Below are 18,510 nucleotides of genomic sequence, written 5' to 3' on the forward strand. Positions count from 1 at the left end.
ATTCAGCTATTCAGGTGTATCAGCTCTCCCTCTCTTTTCCTGCCCAAGAAGAGCTATCATAAAGTAGATGAATGCTGATGAGTTCTCTGTCACACCTATCCTTTCTGAGTTTGTGGCTGTCGAGAGGGAATGCACAAAAGGCAGCTGTCACCCGTCTCAGACATATATTTTAGAGAGGCTGCAAGGCACACAGAGCATTACGAGCAGAGAAATGTCCACTTTCTAAAAGTAGCACTTCAAAAACAGTAATGTTAAATCCAACTGTACCAGTAAAGAGGATATATCATTACCATTCCAAAGATGTGACACATGATGTAGCTACTCCTTTTTAATGAGCAATTGCAGGTTAAAAGTGTTTTAAGGCATTCCCAATACTAGCATCTGAGAGGAGTAGGGATCACAGTAGTGAAAAACAAATGTATCTGTTTGCCACTGCCCGGACATGTAAAACTTAACTGTACAGGTTGATCCTTTTACTTACACAACACTCTGCCTGAGGGGCTTCCTAGGGCCTACCTTATGCGTGACATGTGTAATAAAAGGGGAAATTAAGGCATGACAATAGGTTTTAAATGGGAAGTAGAAGTGGCAGTAAACGGAGCACACAGGCCTCACAACGGCAGGCAAGAGACTGGTTTGAAAAGCTACTTGTGTGGGAGGCACAACTAGTGCTGCAGGGTACCTAGAAGCACTTAGATTACAGGTCCTGTGTATATGGTATACCACTTTACAAGAGATTTATATTTAAACCATATATGTCAATCATGTATACACCAATGTCACCATGTTTAAGGGAGAAGCACATGCACTTTAGCACTGGTCAGCAGTGGTAAAGTGCTCGAAGTCCTAAGGCCAACAAAAAAATAAGGCAAAAAGTGGAGGTAAGCAGACAAAATGTTTGGGGAAAGAACACCCCAAGGATGACAGGTCTAACACATATATTTCACTTCTGCATCCGAGCTCTGGGCACTCTACAGCTGTGCAAGGGATCAAAACAAAGTCTGCGTTCCTATCAGTGTGACACCTATTGTGATTAGGAACACAACTAGATTTTTCTTGGGGATATCTGTTAAAATACAGCCCTAGAATGCCTCTTCTGGATATTGGCTCTGCTCAAGAAGGCAGACAGCAGTGAGGGTGAACACATGAGTGGGAGATAAAACAGACAACATAGGAAGAGGGGTGATTTGCAGCAGGTGGCAGAGACCTGCATTACAGCAATAGGTGATAAGCAGAAGGTGGAATATTAGTTATGACCTAGTATAACACTAAACAAATGTGCTAGACTGTTCACATTAATAATACTTTCAAGTTGTATTGTGCACTGTCGAACCTACCTTGACTCTGTCGAATGTCTGATTGTGGCCTTGTGGATGCAGGCTGACACGGGGGCATGTGCTGTGACTGGTTGGGTATGTCTGGAAATAGAAAAGCACGTTTTAGTTTCACTATGAAAAGAAAAGGAGGACGGACAGCTTAAAAAAGAACCACACTGTACTTACAGGATGAAAGAGGTACATGATTCCCTCTCTCCAGTGTCGTTTCTTGCGCTAAAAAGCATAACAAAGATTTCAATAAAATACTTTTTTTTAATAATTAGACATTGGTGACAAAGCAGTAAGAATAAGTTGTAACGTCAACACTCATCTCTTTCAAAACTAGAACATTACCCCTTTCCATTTATATGGAAGGTGGCCTGTGCTCAATTCATTGAAAAAATCCATCAGCAAACAAACACGCACAATTAACCTTGACAGTTAACAAACAAGCTTTAAAAAATATTCTAGTTTAATACCACTGACAACAATCCTTAGCGAGCTTGTACTCTTTTATATTATTGCATACTTTTACATTAAGGCAACCTGGATATGCACACTTCTTCCTTCTATAAGTGTTTCAGCCTTGATATTACTTTCTTTTATTTGCCAAGGCTAAGGAGGGGTACCTTATGTATGTTTGTTAAGGTGGCACGAAATTACTAGGCATTCATTCAGATAGGAACCAAAACCTCTATTTGTGGAGCAAAGTACTTTGATACGTTCAACACAGAACCGGAGAGCCCTTCTGATACCCAGGTAATGGAGCATCTGAAAAGACTGCATAATTAATAATTGACAGGCACATTTCCCGAGAGGTGGAAGTCTTTGTTCCAAGGCTGACATATCAAGACTGACATAAGATGCATTTGTCCCAGGGTGAAGATAGAGGAAATAAATGTAGATGTATCAAACATAAAACACATGGGAATTCCTTTGGACAGATAACTAGGCTGGTAGATGAGGGAATGTTACTTGTTGAAGTTCTATTGGTTCTCCACCAAGATCCTGAATAGTAGTAAGATGTGAAGTGGAAAGGGTCAGTGGATTTTTCCTACTGAATGGCAACTTTACTGCAGAGGTGTGGATTTGTCCTGGATGCCCAGGTAGTACTAACCTTTGCTGAAGTTGAGTGTCTTAACGTTAAAATGTGACGTTTCAACCCATTGAAAGCTAAACGAGGAAAAAATGTTGTTTTTGGGCGTGGGAGATGAAATCAAGTATGTGAAAGCTAGGCTGAGTGATGGGGTTTTATGCTGTGCAGGAGTGCTGATGGCCCGCGAGGATGCAAATGTCTAGGGGATCCCAGGTTATGAAATGGAGGAGTGTGACAGAGCCAACAATGTCTGAGAGGGCCCGGAGTGAGGAGGGAGAGTTAGGATGACCAGGCAAGCATAAGGGGACTAGAAGATTAAGGAAGACCAGGGAAGGCAAGCAGGAAGCCTACGTGTTTGTCAGTTGCAGAACCCTAAAATCAATTGGTGGAACTGCTACCTACTCAACTCAGACTATGCCTCTTGGAGAGCTCCCTCTGTACAGTCGTTGGTCTATCCAGGAAAAGAAATTGTGCAGGCTTGTCAAAGATTTTATGAGCAAAGGAGCCCAAGGTTCTGATCAGTGATAGCACTACACTAGATGTGTGCTTGTGGTGAGGAGCCATCAGCAAGAGCAGAAGCACCCACTGAAAAAGTTGATGCAGCCTGCTACTCCCCCCACCTCTCTGTTTTCTTCCTCGTTAACTGTAGGATGGAACTCAGTTCCAGTTTCCAGGACCTGCAGACAAACAGGTTCCTCTGCAGTGGTCGGCCTGCAAGAAATCCGGCACCCCCCATCGTAGACTGAGTGTTGGAGCAGTGTTGCCGTGCTATATTAGAGTCTCTCCCAACCAACTGTCCACGCCCGCAGTGGCAGTATCTAACACATCGACAAACCATGCTTCGGCACCGGAAACTACACTGTGGGCCTCACAAGGTGTTATAGATAAGCCACAGTGACTCAGTAGAGGGAGGCTACTTGGTTTATGTTAATTACCCGTCCACATCACAGGCATAAGTTACTGTTTGGTAATTAGTAGCTGGATGGCTATGGCCTATATCGCCTGCATTGACTTATGCTGCTCCCACCAGCATAATGGGATCCACCCTATAACATTTACATTGCCTACCCTGAGCCTAGATATGAACATAGTCTGTAACTTAATTTTAACTCGCCCAATCCAACTTGATGAGACTATTTGTTCCTATTTTTCTACCACAGCATTCTAACCTAGTTTTCTTACTCGTTTCATATTATTCACCTGAAGTTTCTCCAAACTTAGTTGAAACCAACCATTTAGCTATCCCACAACCACCTCAAAACTACTAAAAAATCACTCAGAATGGCTATAAATCACACTAATCCACCCGAATCTCCAAATGGAGAGAAGACGGAACAAATACAATAAGCCTGCCACCTCTTAAAAGGGAAAGGCTCAAGAAGGGGGCCTGAACTACCTCAGAAGGCCTCAATCTTAGGAGCAGTCAGGCCCAACCAGAAGCTGAAACAAAGGCAGATTGCAGAGTTGCTTGTCTGAGGGGGGTTCATGGGGTGAAGGAGAGAGAGAGAAGCGGGAGGGAGAGAGAGAGAAGCGGGAGAGAGGAGAGAGAGAAGCGAGAGAGGGGGAGAGAGAAGGTAAATGCAGGTCTAATAATGTCAATTTGTTTAAAAGGAGAATTAATAACCTATATGTAAGTCCAAGACGAACTATTCAATCTTCCAAATACTAGAACACTGATTTGTGATCAAAGTGTTATTCTTTATTCCCTTCTTATTCCATAATAAATGACAGACACAATGTAAGTGACAAACAAGGCCAACCCCTTTCGCCCCGAAGACAATGGGACTTCTTCAGGCCTGATAAATAACCACTTAAGACATAAAAACCATTTGCAAAAATTAGATTCTTTACAGTTATGTAAAAAATAAAAACCAAATATACATTATTAAAAACATGATATCAATGCTATAGATTGAGTCGCGAAACAATTTAGGGCTCATGACCATACCTAGGTATGGCCCTAATTCTAAACAGGGCCTGCACCATATATTTAATAGCCATGAATTTGTCATCAATGAAAAGTTGACTTATAGTTCACATTGGCATCATGATCCTAAAATAATGATTCAATATTTATTAACTTATTCTCTTGATTCATCAAATGTCAAACTTGATCAACACAAATATAGTGAGCAAATACAGGACAATGCCTAGGTCATTAACCACTTGGCTGCTAAGGCTTTTCCCGTCCTGCGCTGATATTTATTGAATCCCATTATACATGACGAGTTCCCCTTGTCATGAGCACAGCTCCAGTGTGCCTCATGACGAGTTCACCTTGTCATGAGCATGCAAGAGGTTAAAACAATCATACATCAATAATTAGTAAATTTTGGCAAGCTACTCACAGTATTATAAAACTTCAAGCAACCAGTTATTTAGTACTCGCTTTTGATACTAATGTCAAATTCAACAGAGAGACATGATAGGCTTATACAGTCCGTGTGGTACCATCACGACTGGTCACCTATATCCACACCTATATTATCATTTCTTAGTAAAGCAATGCAGACAAATAGTCACAAACAATAACCTTATAAACTTGCATTACCAATTTGCTATTATCCAAAAGAAAGCAGTAATTGATAATTTAATTTATCATTCTTGAGTTATAAGAAATAGGATTATATTCGCAGTTCTAGCAGTGCTCTACAAATAAAAATAATATTGTTGGACTCACTAATCATCTCACAAGAAAACCATTTGGCCATTATACAACAGATTAAGCACAGCCCGAAAGATGACCCAACAAGTCAATATGTAATCTACATATACTCAACAGGCCTATAAACTGAATTCCTCATATAAGGAGTAAATACAAATTGACCATTGATTAGTCAGCAAGACAATAATCAAATTCTCCTTCTTTGTACCTATAAATCAGTTTACCAAAACATTTTGTATGAAAATCCACCATGTATCCTCCAGACAAAACTTGCATGGCGGGACTAGTTATATATAATAAGAAAAGTCATGTGTAAGCAGTGATTAAACCGGAAAGTTAGACACAATACATAACACAAAAAAAGTTGTTTGGTTACTAGTTTAAATTCAAGAATCACATTCCCTTGAAACAATGTAAGGTGTCCTCTAACTCTGATATGTAACTAAGTAAAAAATAGCAACAATTCTGCCAATACCATTGAACAGAATGGTCTTATTACAGTCGCCTTACCTGAGACTGCACTTGGGAGCCAAAACGTAGCGTCATAGTCCCATACCAAACAGGTGCCATGTGGTAATTCCTATCAATTTATAGGCATTACACCTATAGTTGGTATGGATACAAAACCACAGTACATTGGCAGCCTTCTTTAAAGAGAAATAAATCTCCTTCCTAACAAGATTGCTTTCTCTTCTAAGATGGCCGCTAATGTACTGTGGTTTTGGATATCTTCCAGGCATGTGTCCCAAATGTGGGTCCACTATTTTTAGCTGAACGTGCGGCTAAATATTAAATTCTATAATAGTTATGAAATTAATATGTGCCCACTAGTGTAATCAGGTTGTTCAGTCCAGTCTCTCTTACAAGAAAGTAGATTGCTTTCTCGTTCAAGATGACTGCCAATTTATTGTAGTTTTGGATACGCGCCCACTATTGGTGTAATGTGACTTTTCTCTGAAGTCCCGAGCCATTTCCTAACATAGGAGGGATGAAGAGTGACGATTAATCAATGAAGTCGTGCAACACAGCACTTACAAAGTATTCATCACTGCGTACTTTAGCTGGATGAAGTCAGTAATGTTTAGCAAATGCGTTAAAAAATGACCAGTTGGCTGCCTGGAAATGCCATCCAACATAATGCCTGTGGTGATAACTGCAGAAGCAGCCATGCCCTTAGTGGAGAGGACACCGATGCCACCCGAAGGGTCTTTTTTGTTTACAGTGTAGCAGATAATGATACAAAGAATGACAATGTGGAATGGTGCATTTAGTCATCACCTTGCCCTTTTTAGCTCTGACGAAGCTCACAAAGAGCTGATCATCCACCCGCTGTCCCGCTGAGTGCGGTTGATGTGATAGGATACAGCACTTTTGGGGTGCAGTCTCTGCAGCCACTTCTCTTTTGTGGGAGTTGAAGGGAAGAAAGTTGGAAGGCTAACAGACTGGCCTGTGTGGAGGTTAGATACAACCAGAGGTAGAAAGGATGAGCAGGTACGGAGAACCAACTTGTCCTTGCAGAATATTGTCAAAGGTGGACAAAGTGAGAGTGCATGAAGTTTCACCAAGAAGACAGTCCTCAGAGTAGGAGATTACATTGTATGTATTAGCTTGGCTTGAAAGAGGATGCCAGTCCAACATGCATTTGCAATGCAATAGGTCTCGCATTAGGGTAATTTTTAGCTATGGGCGTTGAAAATGATAATGTTGTTAGATTTTGTTTTGTCAAAAAATATTCCAGCGATACCATAACTAATCATATAAAATCCATAAAACAAGGAAAGGGTGCAGTACCATAGGCTGTTACTAGGTGTCCCTGTGGAGTTGTAAAGGGACCTTTATTAGCAACTTAAGGTACTCCACCCTTAATGCAATTATAAAAAAAATTTAAAAATGCGCTGACCCTAGTTTTCCATTTGCTTTTATTGCTATTGCTTTTATTTTTATAATTGCATTAAGGATGCAGTATCTTATGTGGATAATAGAGGCCCATTTACACCTCCACAGGGACACCTAGTAACAGCCTGTGGTATTGCACCCCTTCCTTGTTTTGTGGATTTCTTTAATTACTTATGTTACTGCTGGGGTATTTTTTGACCCAAAAAAAGAATATAACAAACATTCTTATTAGCAACTAAAATAGACACTACACTGCCTTTAATAATCATTAAACTGGCCTGCAATATATCTGTGCGACATGACAACTAGGAAGAAGAACGAGTGATGGTGACCGTGCCTTTGGAAATAGTACGCTCATTTGTGTCACCCAGAGGAAATAGAGAAGGCTGCAGAAGCATGCTTCTTCGCTTCCATTAATGTGACACAGCTTAAGTGACGAGGCGGGGGAGCGCCAATATGGTTATAACCAGAGCCGCACAAGAAATGTTCACCAATGAATCACATGGGATGATGGATTCCCAGTGGAAATGTATAAGAAATGCAAGGGAAAAACAATCTCCTCGTAGGGTTTCTCCAGGTACAATAGAAAGAGGAGACAAAGGGAGAGCTAGACAAGGTCCTAACATCGGATGACAGCGAGTGCTAAACTCCAGCTAGGGCTGAGACTTCAAGAAGCAATTCCACCGGTGAGTCACAGGTAGGCTTTGTGCAGGGATGCTCGTCCAGAGATAGCCTGCGATTACTGGTACCCATGCTAGGTAGTGGAAGGAGGATCACAATGACAACATTGGCCGCTCGGTAGAAGCAGTCGAGGAGTCTGAATGGATCCAAATCTAGCACACCTTCAGATGTATGTCGTGTGCGGGAGCGTGTGTAGCATGAACCTAGCTAGACAGCAAGAAAGCGCTACACAAGGGCAGAATCGGCATGATTTATAATGCCTGTATGAAGCGCCATCCGTGGGGAAAGAAGCACTGTGGAGGTGGGGGTGCAGCAATGGCAGTTTTGTGTCCCAGGGGACTGACACAGGACATAAGAGGCTTCATTTCCAGGAGCGGGTCTTGGCGCGTGGAGCAGGGAGGGATGCTGCAAGACTCTGCCTCCCCTCATTTCTTGGCTCAGCTGCTGCAGGAAGTGCGTGGGGGCTGAAAGTGCTACAAACCTGAACACTAAAAACAACAAACCCAACGCAGCAGGATAGAGGGTGGTGCAAGTAGCTGAGTCCGATTACCGTCCCTGATGTCTGTACAAAGTTAAACCCCTCTTCACCCCCTTCACCTCTTTGAAAGATGAAGGGCTTTGAGGAGTATCGACGCTGAGCTGGAGGAGGAATGCACCTCTACGAACTGTGCCGTGCTAAACAAACAAAGGCGTGGCCTTCATAGTTTAAGCTACAGCTCCGCATGCTTGCACTGCAATTAAAGAAAACAGAATGATTTCTCTGAAATGCCACAAAAACAATGGTCCTTTCATTTAGTTACGTCCCCGTGAAATGGATCCAAGAAGCCCGAATAAAGCTTTTTTTTATTTGATTCGCAAAATAGCTTTTGTACATGCCATTACCCTTTTTTGCAGTCTCAAACAGGAGGATCGCCGGTATGCGGCCGCAAAAAATAGGTCATACATCTGGCCCCTAAATCTTAGGAGGTAACAATTGACCTAGTTGCTGACGAAAATCTGAGGAATTTTGTTGGTGAAATACCAAGAAGAGCTCCGGACCTACGTGAATGAGGCAAGGAAAAAAACACGAACTGACAGCAGAACATCAATCTGTGTCTTATATCTCTCTAAGGCGTCATGCTCTTTGGTTGTCAAGCCGAATGGCACCAACTGGTATTACAGTAGGGCTATTGCTGGTGGGAAATGTTCCAGATCCAGTCTGTTACCTGGAGGTTATTATAAAGGTGGAAAGTACACAGAAAGACAAATCCATCTTAAGACTGAGCACCTACAAACTGGGCCAAAACTCTGACTGCATCATCTTAAGGCTTGGCCACAGTAGTATCAGAACACTCATGGAAAAAACAAAACTTCTAATACACTACATCCACCTTAAAACTCCTGCTCTGGTTTTTTTTTCAATATCCTGGTGACCAGGACAAATTTTGTTTGCAATTGACTGCATCATACGCTAAACTTTGTGTGACTTTAGATCACTAATAATTGCTAAATTAAGGCCTTCAGCTCACACAGAAGTTCTTTTGCAGATATTTCGACATGGGCGATATTCACAGTACGTATCTATTGACTGATGCCTGCCAATCAAATGATTTCCTTTTAAAACTGCATGCTGCACATTTGCTTGATTTTTCCAGCTGTAGGACTTTACAGAGTTGTGCAGTTTTGCAAGGAATCTAAAGTCGGACCATGCAACATTTTACTGGGTTTTCCCCTTTCCTTCCCATTACAATTGTTTTTTCTAAATGTCCCTCAAGGATTATTTCTGAAACCTACGTTATACTGCCCAACCGCGCATGACCAAACTGCTTCGGAGTGAGAGGGCTGTCCTTTCTGGAGTGTATGCCTTACTCAATTTCCTGACTAACCCGTACACGTTCCGCACAGTGGACATGCAACCCATATGGATGACTAATTTCCCAATGAACCCAATGATCCCGATGGCCTCTTACCAGTAGGAGTTAACTGTTGCAGGAAAATAATGATGTGAGATGATTTTCATGTAACAATGGCCCCATTGTCTTCGTTGACAGCTCTGAATCGTCTACGTGAAACGCACAATATTTGCTCAATGCCCATCAATCCGGGTCTCTTTGATAAAGTTATTTTTATTGGGTTAATGTTTTAAAACCTGACAACATTTCCATTTAGACAAAGGAAAACAGATCAAACTTTTTCGGTGCAGTCATAGCACAATTCTTAAAATAAATGTTGCAGTACTGCAAATGAATATCTCTGTAGCGGTTCAATACATCTATGTGTGCATATAATTAAGGGCTTGGCGTTAGACATCCTTATCAAGAACAATAGTGCCCATGACCGCATCATCCCTCAACAAGTTTAGCAGGAATAACTAGTCCACGCTCTCCACATTTTGTAAAATTTACCTGGATACCCCCACCAGTGCAGATAATTACTTACATGTCTCTACATTAGTCAAGGTTATTGCATTACACACCCAGCGATGGAGAGGAGCTACTTCACCATTTCTGAACTAGATCACTCTCTAGGACATGCAAGCATCTCTTGCAAATCCTCTTCGTCAAGATCCCCCAGATCCTTCTCCCACTGGTCTTAAATTTTTGTCAGTGTGTAAAGGGGATTTTTTTCAATGTTTGGTATAGAGCTGACACTGTACCAGCCTTTAATGTATCAATATGTACTTGGCTCTCTAGTATGTAAGACACAGGCGGCACAGACCCCAACTGAAAATATTTACTCAGCACATGTCTCCCTTGAAGGTATGTGGTCAACAGCCAGGGAGATAGTTCAAACTGTTGGCTTAATTGCACGAATGACAGCACTGCAGTTTTCCCTAATATGTCCCATAACTTGGAGATGCCTATCCTGTCCCACTCCCGAAAGCCAGTGAGACGAGCGACTTCTCAAACAATTTCTTATCCACAGTGAGGTTTTCCACATTATTTTACCAGTCTTTTCCAGCCAATATCAAAAACATCCTCTGTCTAAGCTTTTACTGCCACTGCAAATGGGGTCAGCATAGGGATCACCAGCCTTCCCGTATACCTGGTGCAGAAATCCTGCAAGCCTCCATCTAATATTGCACATCCTCAGTAAAGGCTCATATATTGACAACTACCGGATGAGCCACCACATTTTTGTTACGCAACTTTGGGTGGTAAATTCCCCTGTTGTATGTCCTCCGTGCACTGTAGCCAGCAAAATCCCAGACACCAATACATTCTACAAATGACGAACTATGAAGGGTGGCCTACACTTCCCTGAAGAAAGGGGGCATTCTTTAGTGTATACAATCATCTGGGTAGAGCAATAATCTGATTTAATGCAGCTCTCTCTAAAAAAGAACAATGGGAGACGCTACTATCCTGTATAACTTTCTCAAAATACCTCAAATTATAGTCACAAAATCATTTTAATGCATTGATATTCATAACCCCAGGCACTTAAAGCCTTCAGCCACGACCATAAAGGAAAATGCCTTTCAATGTCGAAGGCACGCCAGTCATTTATTGGCAACAATATAAATTTGTCCCAGGGTATCTTAAACCCGGAGGACTGATAGTCCCTAAACACTGATTTGCACCACGAACTGTCTATGCTGAGCAACACTTAATCCTCCCAATCCAAGCACTACCTCACCCGCCCAAACAATACATGCCTAGATACCAAGCAGGCCAAGTGTTCGAACAGGAGGCAAAGAGGATTGAGGAAACGAGACAACGCTGTCTAGCACCCCAACAAAATGGTAAACCAAACAACAGAGTCCTATTCACCTGATCCATGGCCATGGGAAACATTCACCACGTCTCAATCTAAGTGAGTGTCCTTGGGCCCAGCCCAATCGTATCCAGGACAGGAACAATGAACAGCCATTCCATTGAATCGAACGACTTTTCCGCATCCAGTGAGAGATACGTATTAGGCTCAATTACCCATCCAGCCATAGCCAGGCAGAAACACACTCAGCTGAGATTGATTCTAGTAGCCCTCTCAGGCATGTATACAGATTGTTTTGGGCTCATAGCTTCTTTCTCCCACTACCGCCAAGAGGCACCTGGCTAGATGTGTGGCGAGAACTTTCTTTTCGACATTAAACAAACTGCTAGAGTCATGCCATGCCATTGTTAGTGTAGCACAAGTTACCACTTGTGTAACGATATATCTGTAAGAGACATTAGTTAGTATTAGATTCCTTACCTTAGAATATCCCCAGGCGTCAGACTGGATCCGGAAATTTTTGCGTAGCTGTACCCTTGCGCGTTGGTAGGCGTCGTCTGCGGCTCCGAGTCCGTCGTCGGCGCCGTGGGCGCCGTGATGATGTCGTCGGAGTACTTAGACGCCGCCTCCGCGTGCTGACGTCAGTTCTTAGACACAGCTTTTCCGCGCCAGAAACGCAGAGCCATGTTAAAAACCAACACTGGTGCCATTGAAACTAGGGCCCTGAAAGGGGATAACCCTAACCCTAGATATCGGTTCGCAGAACGGGGAGGATGGGTGGGTCGGTAAGGAATCTAATACTAACTAATGTCTCTTACAGATATATCGTTACACAAGTAGTAACTTGTGCATCTGAAAGAGACACGTTAGTATTAGATTCATTACCTTAGAATAGATACCCCAGCAATACCAACCCCGGTGGTGGGTCTGCGAACCAATAATCACACCAGAAAGTCCTGGAGGACGGAACGGCCAAAGAAGCCATCCCTCCGGACTTGACTGTCCAGGCAGTAGTGTCTTGCAAACGTGTGCAGCGCTGCCCACGTAGCTGCCTGACAGATATCCTGTAAGGGCACACCCTGGCCCAGGGCAGTTGTAGTCGCCGTGGCTCGGGTGGAATGAGCCCGTAATCCAACAGGGGGCTCCTTTGTAGCCAAGGAGTAGCATGCCTGGATACACAAGATGATCCACCGGGAGATGGTCCTCTTGTGCACTGCTTTCCCCTTCTTAGCGCCCACGTAACCAACAAAAAGTTGGTCATCCACCCGGAACTGGCGTGTGCGATCCAAGTAAAATGAGAGCGCACGTTTTGGGTCCAGACGGTGGAGCCGCTGTTTCTCTTTAGAGGGATGCGGTGGCGGAAAGAAGGTTGGCAAGGTGATAGACTGCCCGATGTGGAAGGCCGTGACAACCTTGGGCAGGAAAGACGGCTTAGTACGCAACACCACTTTGTCCGGATGGACAGAAAGGAAAGGTGGAGTACAATAGGGGACTTGAACAAAGAAGGTTGATCAGGCAGCCTCAGAAAGGCTGAAAGGGCAGAAAGGTAGCCCTTGATAGTGCCCAGAGCAGAGCCCTGCTGGGCAAGAGAAAGAAGGAAGAGAAGAACCTCAGAGAGGGGGGCAGCAAGAGGATCCACAGCCTTTGCTGCGCACCATGCCACAAATCTGTTCCACCTGCAGGCGTATACTGACTTTGTGGAGGGACGCCTGGCTGCCAGAATGACGTTACAGACTTCAGGAGGCAAGTCAAATATCCTCAAATGTCGCCGCTCAATCTCCAAGCATGGAGGTGGAGACTGGACAGGTTCGGGTGGAGGACCGTCCCCTGCTGCTGCGACAGAAGGTCCTCCTGAAGAGGCAGACGAACCGGGGGATCAACTGACATACTGAGTAGCTCTGGATACCAGTACCTTCTCGCCCAGTCCGGAGCCACAAGGATGACTTGGGGCCGGTCGCGCTTGATCTTCTTCAGCACTCTGGGCAGAAGTGGTATAGGCGGAAAGGCGTAATCACATCTCACCAACCTTGAAAGCACTGAACTGGTTGCCTTATGAAGCAAGAATACACCTGAAAGTGGCGTGCATGACGCACAAAGCAATTCACAACAATACACCCAGCTACTTGGCGCTAAAGTTAGAAAAATCAGGTGGCTGCAGACAACTACGAAGTGCGACCACTCTACTTTTGAAACCCCAATCCTTCAGAAAGAAGAGAACAGGTTGTAGAGCTTTTTCAGGGATTGCTCCAAAGATCTGGAACTCTCTTCCACCCAGAGTGCGTGGAATCACATCCCTTACTGTATTCAAAAAGGAAGTAAAAAGTCTATTAATGAACAAACTAATGTCCTAAATCCAAGTATGGGACGTATCTGGCTGCATGTCTTTTATCACATCCCATGTTGCTCCACAATTGTTTGCTAATTAATGTTTTTCGTGGGATATAGATCTGTGCGGCTGATAGCACAATGTCTAATGTAATATGTTCTGCAGATGCTATTGCTCTACTATGACAATTTGACATGTTGTTTGTATTGACTACCTTTTCCATGGCTTATTCTTCTATTGTAAAGCGCTCTGATACCCTCGTGGGTCACGTTTGCGCTATATAAGACTTTATAAATAAATAAAATAAGTACAATAGACCGCAACTCCACTTGCGACGAAAAGCGTCTCCGAGCGAGTGTCGCCTTGGAAATTCCAACGCGCAGAACTGATGACATTGCGCGTTCTCTTCGGTGGCGAATAGAAGGCTCTCCCCATTGCAGAAAGAGGCCTTGCGCCACGTCCGAGTTCAGACGCCATTCGTGATCCATCATGCACCGACGGCTGAGCTCGTCCTCCCTGACGTTCGGAGAACCTGCCAGGCGTTGAGCCACCAGGGTCATGCCCTGGCGTTCCAGCCATTGCCAGAGGCGCAGAGCCTCCTGGCAAAGGGTCCACGACCCCACCCCGCCCTGTTTGTTGCAGTATCACATGGCGGTGGTGTTGTCCGTGAATACCTGCACTACACTCCCCCGGACAGAGGGGAGGAATGCCTTCAGTGCTAGACGAATCGCCCGTAGCTCCAACAGGTTGATGTGGAGCCGGGCCTCCGCCAGAGACCAGAGGCCTCTGATCTCCGCCTCTCCCATGTGGCCTCCCCAGCCCTGGAGGGACGCGTCCGTCACAACTACGTGCTCCGGTTGGGGAAGGGAGAGGGATCTGCCGCTGACCCAATCGCGGTCCGTGAGCCACCACTGCAGCTGTCTCGCAGTGCCCTCCGAGATCAGGACGTGGCCTGATGCTGGGTCCACTGAAACTTCAGGTCCCACTGCAGAGCCGGCATCCGCCACCTGGCGTGATGCACCAGAAGGATGCAGGAGGCCATCAGCCCCAGAAGCCGCAGCGTCAACCTGACCGAGACCCGGGATAACGGCTGAAAGATGGGAATCAGAGCATGAATATCCCGGACCCGCTGTTCGGGTGGATAAACCCGAAACCGCGCCGAGTCTAGAACCGCTCCGATGAAGAGGAGCTTCTGAGAGGGGCACAGGTGTGACTTTGGCACATTGATGGAGAACCCCAGCTGGTGCAGGAGATTTGCCGTAGTCTGGAGGTGGTTGACGACTGTCTGGGGCGAGCCCGCCTTCAACAACCAGTCGTCGAGGTAGGGGGAAGACTGAAACCCCTAACCTGCGCAGATGAGCTGCGACCACCGCCATCACCTTTGTGAACACCCGTGGGGCGCTGGTAAGGCCGAAGGGGAGCACGGTAAACTGAAAGTGCTCGAGGCCAACCGTGAACCGCAGGTAGAGCCGGTGGGCCGGCAGGACGGGGATGTGGAAATAAGCGTCCTGCAAGTCCAACGCTACCATCCAGGTTCCTGGGTCCAGGGCAGCTAAGACCTGAGCCAGTGTCAGCATTTTGAACTTCTCCTTCCGGAGGAAGCCGTTGACGTTCCTCAGATGCAAGATAGGGCGTAGGCCCCCTTTGCCCTTCTTGGGCACCAGAAAGTAGTGGGAGTAGCAACCACACCCTACTTCTGGCCCAGTAACGCGCTCGATGGCCCCCTTGGCCAAGAGGGCCGTAACTTCCTCCTGCAGAAGTCGCAAATGATCCCCCGATACACGGTGGTTCTGCGGTGGCATGGCTGGAGGAGTCACCTCGAAGGGGAGGGAGTAGCCCCTTCGGACGATTTGCAGCACCGACCTGTCCGAAGTGACAGTGCGCCAGTGGAGGTGGTGATGGCGAACCCTGCCCCCCAATGGCGTCACATGGGCCTGAAAACACGGACTAGGAGGGTTTTGAGGCGGATGCTGCGGGGGAAGGTGTGGACTGACCTCGCCGTTGACCCCTACCGCCAGGACGGCGGTTCCCACGGCCGCCACCGCGTTGGGTATTGCCCTGCGGAGCGTGGCTGGCAACACGTGTGGGTACACCCCTTTCGTGGCGACGAAAGGAGTGAAAAGCAGCCGATTGCTGGCGCGGGGCCGAGAGGCCCAAGGACTTGGCCGTAGCCCTGGAGTCCTTAAAGCGCTCAAGCGCATGGTCTGCTTTGTCGCCAAAGAGGCGACGGCCATCGAACGGCATGTCCATCAACGTGTTCTGGACATCTGCCGAAAATTTGGCGGACCTCAGCCAGGCGTGGCGTCTGACCACCACCGTCGTTGCCATCGCTCTACCTAGCGAGTCGGTGGTATCCAGCCCACACCGGATGGAATATTTGGCTGCATCCCGGCCCTCCACAAGGGCTTGGCCGAGTTTGGCCCGTACCTCCAACGGACACTCTGGCAGCATTTCCGCGACCGTATCCCACAGAGAGTGGGTGTTACGGCCCAAGAGGCATGCGGTGTTGGAAGACCGCAGTCCCAGATTAAGGAATGAGAAGATCTTTTTACCATACTGCTCATACCTCTTGGATTCCCTGTCCGGCGGAGCCGACGGGAACGCGGTCTGGGAATTGGAGGCCTGGATGACCAGGCTCTCGGGGGTGGGGTGGGTGGACAGGAAACATGGGTCGCCCGGGGCTGGGCGGTGGCGTCTGGCCACGTTCGTATCTACGGGCGAACCCGTAGCGGGCTTGGACCAAGTGCCCAGAAGAACATCGGTCAAGGCCTCATTAAAGGGCAGCAGAGGCTCGGCCGAGCTTGACTGAGGTTTAAGGACCCCAGTGAGGAGATTAGTCCTCACGGCCGCGACGGGGAGCTCAAGGCCCAAGGCCTTGGCAGCCCTCATCAACACCACACTGTAGGTTGCCCCCTCCTCCGAAGCCACGGTAGGAGGGGAGACAAAACAAGTGTCTGGAGAGGTGTCCAGGCCACTGGCCTCCCCAAGGTCTCCTGCCCAGTCCTCATGAGACTGACACTCTCGGGTCAGAGGGTCCTCAGACCCCTCCCAATCCCCTTCCTCACCCATCTCCTGATACTCAGGGTTTTCAATTAATGGGGCCTGTTCATAGAAGTGAAACCATCCAAACGACGTCTGGAGCGGCGCCCATCGGGGCCGTCCCGACGTCGGTACAGGAACGAAGGAGGAATCGGGGACCCGGAGGCGACACCTGATGGTCCGACGCCGGGGAGGTCGTAAGGTCCACCGGCGACGACCCAGATCCCGAAGAAGGCCTAGTGGGGTCCCGCGGCGCCGAAGGCACCGGCGGCGTCGGGATGGTGGGGCCTAGCGGCGCCGGGCCCGAAGGCGGCGGCGGCGTCAGGGCTGAAGCACCCGACCGCGTCGGGCCGAACCCCCCGACCCGCTAGAGGCCCCAGACGGGTCCGCTGGGCCCGAAGGCGCCTCGGAGCCCGTCGGAGGAGAGAGTTTTCTCATGGCCATGAGGAAGCGCTCGATCTCCTCCGGCGCCGCGTTTAGGCCAGGGAGCGGAGGGTGTGGAGCTGGACGCGGCGCCCGCGACTCCGACGGAGCCGCGTGGGCGGTGTCACCAGAACCCCCGGCCGCATCGCGCGAGCGTCGGGGGGAGACCGAAGAGCGATGACGTCTCTTGGACTTCTTGTGTTTCTTACCTGACGACGACTTCGACCCGGAGGAGTGCGGCCTACTCTCGGAACTGTGGTGGCTCCGAGCCCGCGACCTGTCCCTCGACCTCCCGTGGGACCGGGACCTCTCGCGGCGCGGGACCGACTGCCGGAGTTCGAGTCGCCTGCGGGACCGCTCCCACCTGGCTTTCGAAGAGAGGGCCCGGCAGTCGGAGCAGGCCTAGACAAGTGAGGCACAGGTGGTGAGGATCCGTGACCGACATCGTGCGGTCACAATCCTCGCAGTGCTTAAAGCCAGGCATCCCTACGGCACCGATCGGAGTCGTGAAGACTTCGAAAAATGATCAAAAAGATCCAAAAAGTTAGTCAAAAATTGACTAAGGGTTACTGCTTTTTCCAGATCTGCGCTTGCTGGCGCGGAAAAAAGAAGAACTGAGGCTGCGTCTAAGTACTCCGACGACGTCATCACGGCGCCCACGACGGACGCGGAGCCGCAGACGACGCCTACCGACGCGCAAGGGTACTGCTACGCAAAAATTTCCGGATCCAGTCTGACGCCTGGGGATATTCTAAGGTAAGGAATCTAATACTAACGTGTCTCTTTCAGATCCTGTATTATATGCAGTGTTCCCTTGCCAACATTGTGTTGTAGTTAACCTATTGTTTATTCTCTGCATCATTACATTTTGTGGGATGTAATTGTACTAATTTCCTAGAGTAAATGATCAGACAAGAGCAAATTAAAGCCTGAACTTAGAAAAATCTTGATAGTCTCTGTTTACTAGCACTAATGACCTGCAATCCATCAGTGGAAATAGCTCTAAAGATGATTTGACCCTGAAGTTAATATATTTTCAAAGTTGTAACTAGAACTATTATTTCAACTATTGAAAAATCAATAGAGTGTCTGGGCATCGAGCACCAAAATAATGCCTTTTTTGGTTAACTTGTACAGTCGGTGCTTTGCTTGAACTTAAGGGAGCTGAAGCTGGAAGTAGTCATCATTAGTGGAGAAGATGAAATGGTGGCAGTGCCCAGAGACCTGGGGAGTCCTCTGCGCTTAAAGTATGGGAAGAGTTATTACATATGTCTGACATTAATTCAAGCATTCCATATAACACTTTATTGTTTTGCTCATTGCAATGGCTTAACTGTGCAGAGTACGTTCAGATATGGATCCCGTGGTGTGT

At 47.0% G+C, this 18,510-nt stretch overlaps 1 protein-coding gene across 10 annotated transcripts in view; it reads right to left on the reverse strand.

The window, feature by feature from the left end:
* Positions 1 to 18,510, reverse strand: part of LOC144768485 (uncharacterized) — a 255,027-nt gene that overhangs the window by 91,200 nt on the left and 145,317 nt on the right. For all 10 annotated transcript variants that reach the window (XM_078652185.1, XM_078652186.1, XM_078652189.1 and 7 more), the window contains 2 exons: positions 1,503 to 1,550; positions 1,338 to 1,418 (listed from right to left, as the gene is read on the reverse strand). In XM_078652185.1, coding sequence (XP_078508311.1) covers positions 1,338 to 1,418; positions 1,503 to 1,550 — 129 coding nt within the window. The remainder of the gene's footprint in view (positions 1 to 1,337; positions 1,419 to 1,502; positions 1,551 to 18,510) is intronic.

This window comes from Lissotriton helveticus, chromosome 7 (assembly GCF_964261635.1).
Source record: "Lissotriton helveticus chromosome 7, aLisHel1.1, whole genome shotgun sequence".
NCBI classification, from domain to species: domain Eukaryota; kingdom Metazoa; phylum Chordata; class Amphibia; order Caudata; family Salamandridae; genus Lissotriton; species Lissotriton helveticus.